Source organism: Caloenas nicobarica, chromosome 7, assembly GCF_036013445.1.
Source record: "Caloenas nicobarica isolate bCalNic1 chromosome 7, bCalNic1.hap1, whole genome shotgun sequence".
Lineage (NCBI taxonomy): Eukaryota > Metazoa > Chordata > Aves > Columbiformes > Columbidae > Caloenas > Caloenas nicobarica.
This window is the reverse complement of record NC_088251.1, coordinates 36,141,337-36,156,065: the sequence shown is the minus strand read 5'-3', so window position 1 is coordinate 36,156,065 and position 14,729 is coordinate 36,141,337. Positions and strand designations below refer to the sequence as shown.

General features: G+C 56.1%; 3 protein-coding genes and 1 long non-coding RNA gene across 9 annotated transcripts in view; 2 read left to right on the top strand and 2 right to left on the bottom strand.

Annotated features, from left to right (window-relative positions):
- Positions 1-230: 230 nt before the first annotated feature.
- Positions 231-1,747, bottom strand: DDIT4 (DNA damage inducible transcript 4). The gene is made up of 2 exons (XM_065638839.1): positions 1,634-1,747; positions 231-1,399 (listed from the first exon to the last, which is right to left on the bottom strand). Exons 1-2 carry the CDS (start codon positions 1,728-1,730, stop codon positions 924-926), a joined length of 573 nt encoding a protein of 190 aa, XP_065494911.1. The 5' UTR covers positions 1,731-1,747; the 3' UTR covers positions 231-923.
- A 5,452-nt stretch (positions 1,748-7,199) lies between these two features.
- On the bottom strand, positions 7,200-14,685 carry ANAPC16 (anaphase promoting complex subunit 16). 5 transcript variants are annotated; one of them, XM_065638937.1, is made up of 5 exons: positions 14,630-14,685; positions 11,968-12,125; positions 9,791-9,865; positions 7,918-7,984; positions 7,200-7,524 (listed from the first exon to the last, which is right to left on the bottom strand). In XM_065638937.1, the coding sequence occupies exons 1-5, from the start codon at positions 14,683-14,685 to the stop codon at positions 7,425-7,427; spliced, it is 456 nt and encodes a 151-aa protein (XP_065495009.1). In that variant the 3' UTR covers positions 7,200-7,424. The 5 variants fall into 5 exon arrangements, with proteins under 5 accessions (XP_065495009.1, XP_065495013.1, XP_065495012.1 ...); XM_065638941.1 differs by lacking the exon at positions 14,630-14,685 and adding an exon at positions 13,939-13,989; XM_065638940.1 differs by lacking the exon at positions 14,630-14,685 and adding an exon at positions 12,208-12,284.
- LOC135990840 (uncharacterized) lies at positions 7,916-12,224 on the top strand. The gene is made up of 3 exons (XR_010606465.1): positions 7,916-8,001; positions 10,591-10,771; positions 11,729-12,224. It is a non-coding gene; the product is annotated as an uncharacterized LOC135990840 (long non-coding RNA).
- The window catches only part of ASCC1 (activating signal cointegrator 1 complex subunit 1), a 36,798-nt gene continuing 36,517 nt past the window's right edge, over positions 14,449-14,729 (top strand). Inside the window, exon 1 of one of the 2 annotated variants that reach the window (XM_065638936.1) lies at positions 14,449-14,528. The gene's annotated coding sequence lies outside the window, so the exon portion shown is untranslated. The remainder of the gene's footprint in view (positions 14,529-14,729) is intronic. The other variant, XM_065638935.1, reaches the window with a different exon arrangement.

Here is a 14,729-nt window from a genome sequence, read left to right as displayed (position 1 = left end):
CCTTTTTCTCAAGGGACAGGCACCTGGCTGGCTCGGGGGTCTGACTCAGCCCCCTCTGAGTCACAGCCCCATGGTCTGTAATTAAAAGCAGGATTTCGCCCCCATTCCCCAAACCCTCAGCTCCCACCGCAGGGAAAGGCTTCCCAGATATGCCAGCGGGGATTTCGGGCCAGCCGGGAGCAGTTGCATCATCCCTGTCCAGTCCCAAGTGACAACAGGGAGACAGGAGGTTATCAATTAAAACAGCTTTTATTAGAAAAGTAAAAAAAACCCACACAAAACACACAACAAAACACACCCCGATATGATTGCATAGGAAACCTTGCACTTGAACATCAAGTGTATGAGTGTAAACTGTAACCAATGAAGTGCCAACGGTGTGTCACGGCGAGGGGTCCTGCCCTCTGTCCCCGCCCCTCTCCCACCACTCTTGCCTCTCGTGATCAATGACACAACACGATTTTGGACCCCCCCACCTCCCTGGGAGCCCACGCAGAGCTGCCCAGTTGCCAGCAGTGGGGTTTTTGTCTTTGATCCAGACCCACAGCCCAGCATCACTCACTCCCACACACACCCTCCCCCCAGAAACCCCATTGATTACAATCTTTGTTACAAAAAAACATAATTAATCAGCCAACAGGAGACCATCTGCCCCCCGCCCCCCCAGCAGCCCCGCTGCCGCGTCCGGGGACGTGTTCGCTGCAATCATCCCACAATCATCGACAGCGTGAAGTGACCTGCATCCTGGTCCACTCCGCATCGGGGACACCCCGGCTCAGGCAGGCACCCCGCAGGGACCTCTGCCTGCCCAAACTACTTCCACCTACAGCCCTACTCCAGCCTAACCTAAACTACAGCAGCTGCCAGGAGCCGCCACGCTCTAACCGGCTCTTCCGAAGCACTTGGGTAAGTCGCTTCTCCCGTCAGCACTCCTCGATGAGCAGCTGCTCGGAGCTGTACAGCTTCTTCTTGATGACCCTGAAACCCGTGCTCAGCTTCAGCGGCGCGAACGCCGGCCCCGAGGCGAAGAGTCCCTGGATCTTGGGCCAGAGGCGGGAGTCCAGCCGCAGCACTAGGGTGAGCTGGAAGGTGGGCACCACGGCGGGGTCCACAGTGATGTGCCCCACGTCGTGGCAGGCCTTGCCGTGCTCCACGCAGAGGTCCAGGAGGGCCCCGCGCAGCCCGCAGGGCTCGCTGCAGGCCAGGCGCAGCAGCTCCGTCCTCACCTGCGCCAGCAGCTGGGCCGGCATCAGCAGCCGGGAGCAGCGCTTGGCGCCCAGCGGGGCTCTGCCCAGCGTGGCCTGGACCAGGTCCATCAGGTTGGAGCACAGCAGCTCGTCCTCGGGGTCATGCAGCAGGTCCAGGTCCGGCAGGGAGGCCCCATCGGCGTATTCGGCATCTGCGGAGAGGACGGGAGGCAGGTCAGCACCAGGGAGGGGTGGGCTGGGGGCTTGGGTGAACATCAAGCCCAGGGGTTTGGGGGTGGAACTGGGGTAGAGGGGCTTGGCACCACACCCCCTCTGCTCAGGGACCCGCACCCACCTGAAAGACCCCACATCCCTCAAAGGGACCCCAGGGCTCTCACAAATGTCCCCTCAGGAGGGGCCTCCCTCCCACGGCAACCCTCACTCACCTCCCTCCGAGCCGGAGGCGCTGCCCAACGACTCGCAGTCGGAGGTCTCCAGCCGGCCCCGCTCGCCGCCCGCCAGCCGCTCCCACAGCCCACGCATGACCGCTCCTCCAGCGCTCTGCTGCGCCAGCCGCCCCCCGCCCGCCTTATATAGCGGCCGAACGGCAGGCCCCGCCCCTCCGGCCCGCTCCCGCCAATGGGAGCGCGGGGCACGTCCGCGGCGTCTCTCCTGCCCGGTGACAGCGGGAGGCCCCGCCCCCTGCCCGCCGCTCGGCTCCGCTCGGCTCCGCTCGGCTCGGCCCCTGCAAACGCCGCCGGGGGTTGCGTCAGGGGGGCCGGGCCGGGGCGACCCGCCCGCCGCCCTCGGCAGCGCCCAGCGGGCTCCCCCGCCCGCCTGGCACCCCTTCATGGCTTGGGCCTCACCCCCAGGCCAGCCGCAGAGAGCCCGGGGCTCAGCCCCTCACGGCCTGGCTGGGGTCTGGGCCTCACCCCGGCCCTCCCCTCACGGCCCAGCCCGGGCCTGGGCCTCGCCGCAGGCACCCCCGGGCCCTGAGCCCACCCCAGGCCGCAGACACGTTGCGGTCAGGACAGCAGCAGCCAGGGAGACACAGGCCATGGCAGGTTTGTGCCCCTGTCCGTGGTGTTCCCTGACGCCTCTCTGGGTTGTGAAGCTGGCGCAGAACCAGCCGGCAGGTGAGGGAGCCGTGCGGGGTTTCAGATGTGCCGTTTTGAACGTGCCCGCTGGTTGCCCTCGCCTTGCAGACCGTGTTTGTGTGCCGGGCCCGGTCCCGCTGCCAGATCCCGGTGACCGGCTCACGGTCGCCCCTGCGGGTTACGAACCCAACCCGGAGCCCCAGGCCGGTGGCGCTGTGGGTCACCAGGTGCCACCGTCCCATCGGCTGGCGGCGGCCGGGTTTCTTCAGAAAATAAGGGCTGTGGGAGTGAAATGTGTTAAAAATCGGTGCTGAGGGAGGCGAGAGCTGGGCATGGCTGGGCTGGCATGGGGGTTTATTCAGTGTCAGGCTGAGGGGAACCCCCAGCTGCCTCCCCCAGCAGTCCCATAAAATGGGGGTGACACAGTGTCCTCCTCTGAGCCCGCTGCTCTGCAAGCGTGTCCCCCCTCACAGGCCCATGCATGCCGGCCTCTGCGTACGTGACCTTTCCAAAGCCAGACCCTGAGGAGCGCGGGGAGGCGAAGGCCCATTAATTGGCGATAAAGAGCTTTGTTTGTCCTCCCACCGTGCTGCCTGCAGCTTTATCGGAGGAGCTGAGCACACTTCTGAAGTCACTCTGGGAGCTATCTTGGATACTGTCCTTCTCGAGCAGAGATTGATAACAGCTCAGCCATAAACACAGCGCGGAGCAAACCGGCTGGGAGCGAGGGGGACAGGCCCCCGCGCCAGTGTCGCACCCACCACCTGTGACCTTTGCAGTGCGGGGGAGACAGGGACAAATCCTCCCATCCAAGAGCTGCATGGTGGTGGGTGCAAAGGGTCTGGGGATCCCACTAACATGGGGAACTTGCTTTTTAGGGGAAGTGGGGCTCGAATCTGTCGCCGTTTCAGGAGCAGAGGTCCAAGCTGGGGGAGCAGGTAGCATCCCGGGGAGCCGCGCTGCAAAGGGCATGCGTGGGGAGCTGGGAACAAGCCCTGGCATGCAAGGCTACCGCTCTGATTTTTGGGGACAAAAAAATGAACAAACCTCAACCCCAGCTGGTAAAAATATACACCGATATTTGCGGGCTCCACATGCAATACAGCAAAATATGCACACGGGTGCTTGGAAACAGTTGGATGGTGCTTGGGATCCTGTTTTTAACAAAATCTAGCTCCTGGGGTTTTTTTCTCCCCACAACCACCAAGTCGTTGGTATAAATGTTTGCTGGGTGAGACTGAAAATAGATGAGGAACTGCTGGCTTTGGGGTCAAAACGGGGAAAAGAGCAAATAAACGAAAAAGAGGTAAAAGACCACAGGGAAGGCGCCTTGCTAAAAATAAGCTTGAATTCTGAAGCCGAGCATAAATATTTTTCTTTCTTTGCCATAACACCGCCTGGTAGGCAGGGGAGCGAGCAGCCTCTGGTGTGACAGCAAGATTTAAAGTGAAACGTAATTTTTGATCTCCGAAATATAATAATTGTAACGTGATGTTGCATTTTCATGCCTCTGCTGGGAGACGAGGTGTTTCGGGGTTGGCAGCTTGTTTTCCTTCCCAAAAAGAGACTGTGACCCAGGCTGCTTTTCTGCAGCAGAGCCTCTAGCAACAGTTTGGGGCTAGAAAGCAAAGTTGTAACTCCAGTATTAGTAATCTCTGCGCTTCCCCTCCCTGGGAAACGTTGGAGTAAACCCAGCGTGATTTCTGTGGCCGAGCAGCGTCTCTTTACCCCCGCCCAACCGTCAAAGGGGGCTTCAGGATGATGGATGAAACTTTCTGGACAGGCCCCCGCCTTGATAAGATTTGCTCGATCACTCAGATTTCCAGCCCGGTTGGCTTTGCAAAGGGTTAAGCAGGAGCCGGCGGGGGCGGCTGGTGTTTGGGAGGGTCCTGGCTGGGCCCCTGCCCGGGATGTGCTGAGCTCAGCTGTTTTGCAGCGCTTCAGGGGGAGCGGGCTGGGGAGGAGGAGGAGGAGGAAGGGAGGAGATGCACAGGGGCTCAGCGAGTGCTCTGCCGCACGTCGGGTACAAACCGTGCCCCACGTATGCCGGGGGACAAATTCCTTGCCCCACAGGGCGGCTGCCGCTGTCCCTGGCTCAGTCCCCATCCTCGTTAGTTCTCTGTGGCCCCAAAAGCCACTTTTAGGTAGATTTAAGTGTTATTTTGGCATATGATTGCCAGCCAGGTTGGCACAGAGGCTGGTGTGATCCCCCGTGGCTAAGCATTCATGTGGGGAACGTAGCGAGGGGGCTGAGCTGTGCAGACACCTGTTTTCAGGGTGTCCCCTAAATGCCTGCAGTGTGGGTGCCCTTTGCACCCTCTCTGGCTCCATTCTGGGTCGTGGCGGGGGGTGACGGGCGCACGAGGGGTCACCCTGCGCACCGTGCCGAGCCCGTGGGCAGCTCCGGCAGGCGAGCAGCGGGCTGGGGGGGATGCGGCGGCAGGTCCCGGCACGCCGACGGCCGGGCACATCTGCGCCGCAGCCAGAACCTTTCAGGCCCGTCTCTCGTTCCCCGGGACAGGCAGCTGCAGGCAGGCTGCCCGCCCGTGGCGTGTGGGTGAAACGGGGAGCATGCACCCGGGGAGGATGGTGGACGGGTTTTGGCAGCTGAGATGCCGAGTGCCAGGCGGGCACCGTGCCCGTTTGCAGGGTGGGGGCTGCAAAATTAATCTCCGCTTGGATGCTTTTGCCATGTCCCAGGCAAAAACCGGGAGCCGGTGTTTTTTGGGGTGCCGCCTCCTGCTCCTGCAGGCTTGGTGGGTTTTTTTGGCGAGGCGAGCGCGTGCCTTGGCTCCATGGCCAGTGCTGGGGCCACGGCCAGCAGCGCGAGGAGCCGGGGAGGCGTGAGCGGGGCCTGCGCGCCGGTACAGAACGTTCTGCTGCGAGCACCCACAGGAAAACCAACCAGCAGCCCTGAACAGGGCTCTTTGTTCAGCTTTTTTTTTTTTTAATTATTTTTCCCTCCCCTCCTCGCATCAACTTTTGCTCGCAGTTGATGGTTTCCCTTCCCCCCGCTGCGCTGCTCCCAGCTGCAGCCACCAAATAGCCCCCAAGCTGCTCGCTGAGACCCCCCGAGCTGCGGGGGGGGCGGTGCTTCAAAACCCCGAGGAGGAATAGCAAAGTAAAGCAGGAATCGGGCAGCTGGGGAATTTTCCAGGAAAACCTGCATCGGGAGGAGAGGGAACGCTGTTGTTTTTTTATTTTTTTTTATTGTACCCTGCAGCAATCCCTCTGGTTTCTGCCGCCTCAAATGAAGTGTTTACTGAGCTGGAGGAGGGAACAGCCAACAAGATGTTTTTGCATTTGTAGAACTGTACAGGCTGAACTTTTCACTTCCTCCCCATGGCGCTCACACATGTGTCTATTTTGGTGCTGGGCGCACATACAAACAAGCCATGTAGGGCACAGAGCCGGGGCCGTTCCCTCCTCCTGCTCCATCCAGCCCAGAAACGGCTGGAAAACAAGGAATGGGAGGAGGGTGAGGGGGGGGGAATCTCGGCCCTGATATCATATTTTTTGGACCCTTCGGCACAGACTGGACTTGCAGGGAGATCTGGGTGATGCTTGGGCGCTGCATCTCATTGGCAGAGCCGCAGGCGCCGATCCCCAGTGTCCCCGGGGGGCTGGCGGAGTGGAAAAATTTTGCATCGAAAAGTAAAAAGGCTCTTTCTGCGTCTGGCGATGCCCATTGTGGCACGTAGGGTGGGCGAGCGGGTGGGATCGGCGTGAGCAATGCGGTTTTGGGGCGCTGCTGTGTGATTGGTGGCAGAAGGCGCACGGCTCTGTTCCCAAACCCCGCGATATTGTCATGATACGGGGGGGGTGGTATTTTTGGCAAGTTTGGCCAAAGTTAGTTTAGGTGGCTGGAGTAAGCAGGATAAAAAAATAGCTGATATAAACCAAACAAACAAGTTGTTGATAGAAATGATTGAAAAGCTCTCTTCTTTTCAAAATAACCCCATCCAGGATGGAGTTTTAGCACCGAATGCCATCACGTTTCAAGTGATAGTGGCCGAGGACCTGCTGGCTGCACGGGAGGCCCCGTGGAGCAGGGGCTGGCGGCTCTCCAGGAGCGGGGAGGAGGTTTTCCAGGCCAGTGCACGGGGGAGTCGCGTGGGACACGGCTGAGCCGAGCCGTAGCCTTACATGAGAACACCCGGACACGGTATCAGACACCGTAGAGTGAATTTCCATGGGTGCGAAGCTGGAACTAGGCTACCTCTGCAGATCAGGACTGGCTTTTGGGCTCCCAGAGACCAGGTCTGGATCACGACAAGCTGCTTGATATTAGAACTAATTTATAAACAAACGAACACAGAACTTTTTCCCTGTAGATTTAACTAACACAAATTGGTGGTGCATGGATTCAAAGGAATCTGTTTCAATCCAGGTGTAGCTGGACTGAAATAGTGAGTGAAAATAAAAATCATCTCATCAATAAGATGTTAAAAATGGCAGAATCAGGCATTTGGAGCATTGAGTTGTACAGTTGCTTAAATATAGGGCTGAGGCTGTCCCCTGCTAGCTAGCCAAAACGTGGTGGTAAGGCTCCTATCGATGGAAAATTAACATGTTGAAATGGTTATGCCAGGAAACACAAATCCAGTTCCCCTCGAGAACAGAAGTGAAGTACAGCTGAAAAACAAGATGATTAAAATGCGTGGATTTAAATAAGGGATTTCTCCTGGCAGAGTTAAACCAGGATTAAAATCTGATTTAAATCAATCCAGTTTTGAGTGTAAAGCAAGTGTGGTTTGGTTCCTCTGAGAGCTTGGGGTTTTTTTTAAATTGATCTTAAGTTGACCATTGTAACATCCGAGCTGCCACCGAGTTTCATTAAAGCTCCTGTTACCTCCCCAACAGCAGATTGCTTCTTTCATCAGACCCCCCTTGCACCAAGCTTTGAAAAGATAAATGGTTTCAAAGACAGAATTATTTTATTATCGTAGAGCAAGCTAATACATAATAGGGAGGAAAACGAGTTTCAGGGTATGAAAGATACAGCAGTGTCCTCCCAGCACTCACTGTGCAGACACAAGAGAAATGGAGAGAAAACAGCTTTGGCCATACACAAGGTACCTCTGGAGAAAATGGCACCGTTTGCCCCCTGTCAGCTGACCCAGGATGTTTTTTGTCCTGTTCACCCCTCAAAACCAGCATCCAGGGCTGGCTGAAAAGCATTTCGGGCAGGGTGTCGTACCTCTGCTCTACAGAGACCCGGCTTCAGTGGCAAAGATGCGCTGGGGAAAAGCCAGAAGGAGTCACTGGGTTGCTTTCCCCGCCACCCCACAGCAACTCTTCCCCCCTCTGTAAACAATCCGGTGATTCTCCGAGCTCTGTAAAACCTATCCAACCTTCTAAGTTACAGAAACTGAGGCGTGCCAGGCTGTTAGGCCACAGAGGACTTAGAGAATCCCATTATTTCCATTTACTGGCAGCTTTATGGGGGATCCCCACTCTCAAATTGAAAAAAAAAAAAAGCCCAGTCCTGCAGCTGTCAGCATCCTGATAAATGGGGTGTGTTTTGAAGCCAGGCCAGAGAATGTTTTTCTTCTGTTCCCTGACAGCAGCGATCCAGACACGCTCAGCCCGAGGAGGGAGTGAATCCCAGGAGCTGCTCTATTGGCTTGTACCTCCACTCATCTGCCTCCAGCTCTTCCACCAGCCCGGCTAGTTTTTCCATCCGTGCGACTTGTTGATCTGCGAGAAGTTCAAAGGTAACTGTGGTTTGCAGTGACAGTGCAATTAAACCTTTCAATTAGATGCCAATTCCCAGCTGTCGATGGGGAAGAGAGCAGAATAAAAAAAAAAACCAACCCACCAAGCCGATTTGAATACAAACCCACTCCACATGACGCGCTGTGTGAACCGTGAGACCTCGCCAGATCACAGGAGAAAACAGGGACAGGCTTTTCTGCCTCGTCCAGCGCCAAATGTGTATTTACCCATCCCTGCCCGTGCCGTGTAAATTCAAGTCCTAACAGGGAAGCACGAGGCTGATTAGCGTATGGGGGTGAAACCAGGATGAAGCTCATTTCTTTAGCATAAATATTTATAGTGCGAAAGAACAGAGAAGTTCAGAGAGCCTGGTCAGCCCACGGTGGAGCTGGGTGCAGCGCGAGGAGCTCCTCGTTTTAATGAAGGGCCTTTGAGGAGGACTTGGGTGGCTGGAGCAGAAAGGCTTTGCAATCAGAGGATGCTAATGACACCAAGGTCCCTGCGCAGAGACTGGCTGCCTCCTTGGGGATCCCAGAGACAACTTCTTCCTCTCAACTTTATTTAAAACTGGTTGTGCATGGGGCACGCAGGCTCCATTTCCAATTAATTGAGCTGTGGTGGTCGAGAGATAAGAACAGCCCTTCTGCTCTTGGTTCTGCTGGAAGTTTAACAGCCATCATACTAGCAAGAGGCGTAACATAAAATGCACATGATTTATGCTGACTGCAGCAGTGGGTGCTTTTAAGAGGGACTGTTCTCACTCCACCTCTTGCAACCGAGTGCTTTTGGGAACTGCCAAACAAACAAGCCAAAAAAACTATGACCTCGATCTTTTTTTAAGCCTTTCCCTTTCCTTCCAAGGTGCTCCACAAACCAGTTTCAAAGGCTGGTGCCCATCAGGGTGCCAGTCTGCACAGCAGCCCCCAATAGCTACAGCCACAGTAGCACTGGCACCGTGGAAACAACAGCTCTGAAGTTCAGCTTTGCTTTTCGGTTCAAAAATACAGAATCACGGCCTTGCAAGCTGCTGCACGCCCCCAGACCTCCTCCTGGCAACCCTCGCTGGTGGAAGACAGGAAACCTCGCCGGTCTGAGACAAGACGTGGAAGTATTCATTCTAGCTGACAAGAAAGGACGTGACCCTCAAGCAGCAGATCTGGTGCTGAGCTCTGCCCACTGTCTCGGGAACACACGCTGCCGTGCAGTCAAGCCCGTCGTTCAGTTACAGGCACCTGGGCGCGGGTGAAAGCCCCAGGAGGGAAGCAGAAGCTCAAACAAGATGTAAAGCTCTTTTCTGGGGAGTTCTGGAGCGGAGTCAGCCCCGTTGTGCCACACCAGGCACCTGTACATCCCTCTCCAACCTCGCTTGACCCTGCTGGTGTCACGAGGGCTCGGCAGAGAGGCAAAGGTGGAATCAAGTGTCTCTTTGCCCGAGGCCGAAGAGACAGTCAGCGCTGGGCCAAGATCAGAGCGTGGGCGTTTCCTGCCCATATAACCTCCTCTTCTGGCCTCACCTCTTGCAAAGGCTGCACGGCACACAGCGATGGAATAAACAAGCATCGAAAGGCCCAGCCTGTTCCCACCCAGGCTGTGTGGGTTCCCGTTGCTTTGCATAGGGCTTGCAAAAGGACTCAACGATGGCCTGACTTAGCGTTAATCCGCCAACTTAAAAAGGCTACTCTGCTTTTTTGTGGTTGGCACCTGAGAACATGTCAGCCTTTTCTCTGCGCTCCCCTGCCATCTTCCCCATCAACAGGCAGTTAAAATAGACGGCGCTTGGGTGCTTACCGTGTTTCACTTGCTTTAGCGTAGATGCAACCTGATAGCTGAAAACAGATTCGCAGAGGAATCTTTCGGAGCCATCTGTAAACAGAAAAAAGAGAGGTGGTTTAATCTGAAAGTTTTAAGACTGAGCAGCCTTAGCCGAGTCCCGCCGACTTGCTATTTTTATGTTTGAGGTGTGGGTTTCCCCACTTGCCTCATTCCGCCGCTTTCACCTCTGCTGAGGGTGCCTTGCTCATGTTTCCACCCCGCGATCAAATCCTGTGCGGGGCTTTGGCCGGCTCCTGGTGCCGCGGGGGAACGGCTGCGCCACCTGGAAGACGTCCCGGCTGATATACTGTTACATCCCCTCTTGTCAAGCGATTTTAGCCTATTTTAAATAGAAGGTAAGCTAAGGAGAAGCTGGCTACTATTACAGCAGTCTCTGCCTCCCTCGGGGTTCAGATGCTTGTGTCCTTATAATACTTTATGATTTCCCACAGGTTTAGACCAAAACCCCGCATAAAGGATTTCAAATAATGTGTATCTAGCCATCTAAGTCAATAACTGATAGCACAACTGCCTTAGAAATAAATCACTCTGGAATACATAGCTAATCGTGTGCTGAAAAAAGCCCCTAAAACCTAAGGGTTTATTTAAAAACAAGCAAGATAGTTAAAGTAACAATAAAAATCAGTCAGTTAGTGGGGATTTTTGAAGGGGAAACTGGTATGCAGCTACCCCACTAGCACCTGCCTGACAAAAGAATCGGTCTGTCACCTTTTATCTCAGAAATTAAAAAGCTAACCTAAAGCTTCTTTTTACAGGGAGAGCGTTTAGGTGTTGCTGCCACTCACAGCAGACGAACTGCCGTGTTCCTGGTAAATAGGTCAGCCCGGAGCAAAAGGAAGTACAAGCTCCATGCCGTAAAAACGAGGAAGAGAAGCAAATTCAAAGAGTAGTAACAGGCCCTGGCCCTGGAAAATCAAATGCGAAGGTGAACCCCAGGTAAGTGGGAACAGCTGGAGTTTTGCCGTGCTCAGAGCATCCTCTCGCAGGCTGCCAAAATGCCATGTTGGTGCTGCCCCATGCTATTTCCAAATTCTTCCCTCCCCAAGCCGACCGTCCCGCTGAGTGGCTCTCGGGAGGAACAGCTGCCTGTCTATTTGGTAACACATGAAGCGCTTCATTATTTTAATTTGTTTTGAGGGCTCATTACGTTCTGTGAGCAAGCTTTTAGTCATAATTACTTCAATAGACTGGCATATGGGCTCTAACGTGTCATAAAAACAGTCATTAAATGAGGTAGCGATCAGTTCGCAGCTGCGCTGTGCCGCCGCGTTCATCTCTACGGGGACGCGGTCACTTCTGAGCTGCAGAACTTCCAGCTCGCGTGGTCAAGCGGGCAGCATCCTGACACGGGAAGTTCAAGGGGAGTGGACAGACAGACGGACCTTAGCTTAACCCCGTCATCTGGAGGACCTGCCCTTCCTCCCGCACCCAGACCAGGGGCAGGGACGTGCAGCTGCGCTGTGCCTGGGTCCTCCTTCAGGAAACCCCACCGAGAAGCGGGTGGCAGGGCGCTGGCGCCCAAATGCAAGAATCCGCGCTGGATCAGAGCCCTGACCCTCTCCCAGTGGCCCTGGAGAAACGCCCTGACAAGAGTGAGCCAAAAAGGGGAAAGTGCTCAGCCTCGAAGGATTATAAGAGAGGTCTAGTCCTGATTTATGCCCTCACAGACCTCTGTGGTGAGGTTTTAACTTGGGTCGAAGGCAAAAAACAGCCCTACGTTTCCTGGCCAACAGGGAGACAAGCTGCCTCCTGTACCAGCCCAGTCAAATCCAACCCCAGAACGTGTTTTGCCAAGAAAAATACTCCTGCCTCAGCTATCTTTACAGTAATTCCTGCCTGACATCAAAGGATTGGCTAACAATGAGCTATTAACACTGTCGTGTTCCCTTTCAGGTGGATCACTTCCTCGTCTGAAGTGTTCTCATGGAGCTAAAAACCAGGTGACCGCCAGAAAAATCCCTTCCAACTGGTGGGAGAGCTGGGGCTGCTCAGGACCTACCCAAGCCCCAGTGCTTCCTTCCTCCCTCCAGCTAAAATCCAAAAAGGCAGCGGGGTGCCAAGCTTGGCAACTCCCTTGCAGGTCTGCCTGCACACCAGGAAGAGCGGGGAAGGAGAAAGGCAGGAGCAATCACCTTCCAGCATCTCCCCGGCTCCTTTGGGGTACGTGAAGAGGGCTTTTCGGGGCGGCGCCAGGTCCGAAACGCTGAACCCCGATCCCGTTACGGAGCTGCCGCTGACTCCGCCGGCTGAAGACGACGAGGAAGAAGCTGCCATGTCACCCCGTCCCAGCCTGGAAGAACAAAAAGCAGAGTTAGAAGGGGCACCTTGGAGATTCCCAGGGCGCAAAGCCAGTGACTGCACATGGATCTGACCACAGGTGAAGGCGACGAGGGGGCAGGAAGAGACAGCGAGTGCAGTTTTGGGCTGCCTCCCTGGCTTCCTGGCTCCCCGGCCTCGAAGCGCTGGTGGCTTGAGGCCGCCCTGCCTGCGGGGACGGGAGCAGTTGGCTGTCACACCACGTGGTGGCACCCAGAAGCTGAAAGTAACCCCCGCTCCCACCCCACGGACAAAGGGGCCTGGGAACGATCGGAGCGTGCGTAAAAATAACCTGGCACAGGTCACTGGCCTAAATTCGCTGGCCGTCAGCTGCCTGGCGCTGTTCCCGCTCCCCAGGGTCATACATTTTTTTTTTTCTCTTTTTGACTTGCTTCCAGTAGCACAAACACAGAAAAAAAAAAAAGCCCTGCTGCCTTATAAAACCTGGAAGCCCGCGGGACTGCCAGTTCCAGCGCTGCATCCTGCGCGGAGCCATGCGGCGCCTCACGTGCAGCAGCTGCGTTCTGCGTCCCCCCAAACGAGCTTTTGCTTTTAAAATGCCGCACTTGACCTAAAGCGGCAGCGGCTGAGCACCCGTCCACCTGCACGGCACAAACCTGGTCGCCTCCATCCAACTGCCATCCAACAAGACCTGGACAGGCTGGAGAGTTGGGAGGGGAAAAATTTAATGAAATAGAACAAGGGGAAGTGCAGAGTCTTGCATCTGGGTAGGAACAACCCCAGGTTCCTGTATAAGTTGGGGAATGACCTATTAGAGAGCAGTGTAGGGGAAAGGGACCTGGGGGTCCTGGTGGACAGCAGGATGACCATGAGCCAGCGCTGTGTCCTTGTGGCCAGGAAGGCCAGTGGCACCTGGGGTGGATTAGAAGGGGGGTGGTCAGTAGGTCAGAGAGGTTCTCCTGCCCCTCTACTCTGCCCTGGTGAGACCTCATCTGGAATATTGTGTCCAGTTCTGGGCCCCTCAGTTCAAGAAGGACAGGGAACTGCTGGAGAGAGTCCAGCGCAGCCACGAAGATGCTGAAGGGAGTGGAGCATCTCCCGTGTGAGGAAAGGCTGAGGAGCTGGGGCTCTGGAGCTGGAGGAGACTGAGGGGCGACCCCATTCATGGTTATAAATATATAAAGGGTGAGTGTCATGAGGATGGAGCCAGGCTCTTCTCGGTGACAACCAATGGTAGGACAAGGGGTAATGGGTATAAACTGGAACACAGGAGGTTCCATTTAAATTTGAGAAGAAACTTCTTCACGGTGAGGGTGCCAGAGCCTGGCCCAGGCTGCCCAGGCAGGTTGTGGAGTCTTCTTCTCTGCAGACATTCCAACCCGCCTGGACACCTTCCTGTGTAACCTCGTCTGGGTGTTCCTGCTCCGGCGGGGGGATTGCACTGGGTGAGTTTTTGAGGTCCCTTCCAACCCCTGACATTCTGGGATTCCTGCATCGCCCTTATCTCAGCCTTGCTTTTAAAAGTTATTGGCTGTGCCTTTGTCATGATGCAGTACTTGAAACTTGACACATACCTCTCCGATAGTAAAAAAGCTGTCACTTGTCACTTGCTACTCCTCAAAACCACTTATTATAGTTTCCAAATTATCCTGCCCGTTGGATAAATTTATTGTGCCTATTTAATACGCTTTTGCAGGCTCTTTAGGCTACGCACAGAGCGTCTTTGGAAAGCACTAGAGGATTTAGTGGAGAAAACGGGGTTTTAGGAGGCTGGAAATGGGAATTGTGTGTTTGTTCATAGCGAAGCTCAAGGTTGTTTCATTTACCACGTGTAACACAAAACGGCGCAGCAGCTCACAAGAGGCCGGGGACTTACGGGCTGTGAAGGAAAAAGCCGAGATAAAAGAAACCTTTAAAATGGCTCCGGTATGTCCAGCAACACCCTGCTCATCAAGCCCCTCGCTCGTGGGGGAAGTAAAAGGAGTGGGGCTGGGCTCGCAAACCGCTGGCGGGCTCCCAGGTATTGCAGGAAGGTCTTCATTTTAAGCAGGCTGAGGCAAACACGAAGGAGGGGGCTGGCCAGCCATGGCCTGAGCTTCCGCCAGCTTGGGGGGCGGCTGCCGCACTGCGCATGCGCGGGGCACCGCCTGCCCACACCCGCCCAGCGGCGCAGCAGCTTCAGGAGCGCCGCTGCGCATGCGCCGCACACCGCCTGCCCACACCCACCCAGCGGGGCAGCAGCCTCAGGCGCGCCGCTGCGCATGCGCCGCACACCGCCTGCCCACAACCGCCCAGCGGGGCAGCAGCCTCGGAGGCGCCGCTGCGCATGCGCCGCCCCAGGCCCCGCCGCTCCCCGCCCTCTCTCACTCTCTCTCTCCACGGCCCCTCCCCGGCTTCCGTAGCCAGCTGCTTCCCGGTGAGTGAGCCTCTCCCGCCGCCCCGCTCAACCGAGCGCACTTCTCCTCCCGGGCCGCGTCCCTTCCGCGCCCGGGGCGCTGCGGCCGCTCCGAACCTCACCTGGGCGCCCGGACGGCTTGGCGCAGGCGGCGCGCGTGATCGCGCTCGTGGTGCATGCTGGGGCGGGCGGGCGCGCGCCGTGCCGCTTCCTACTTCCGGC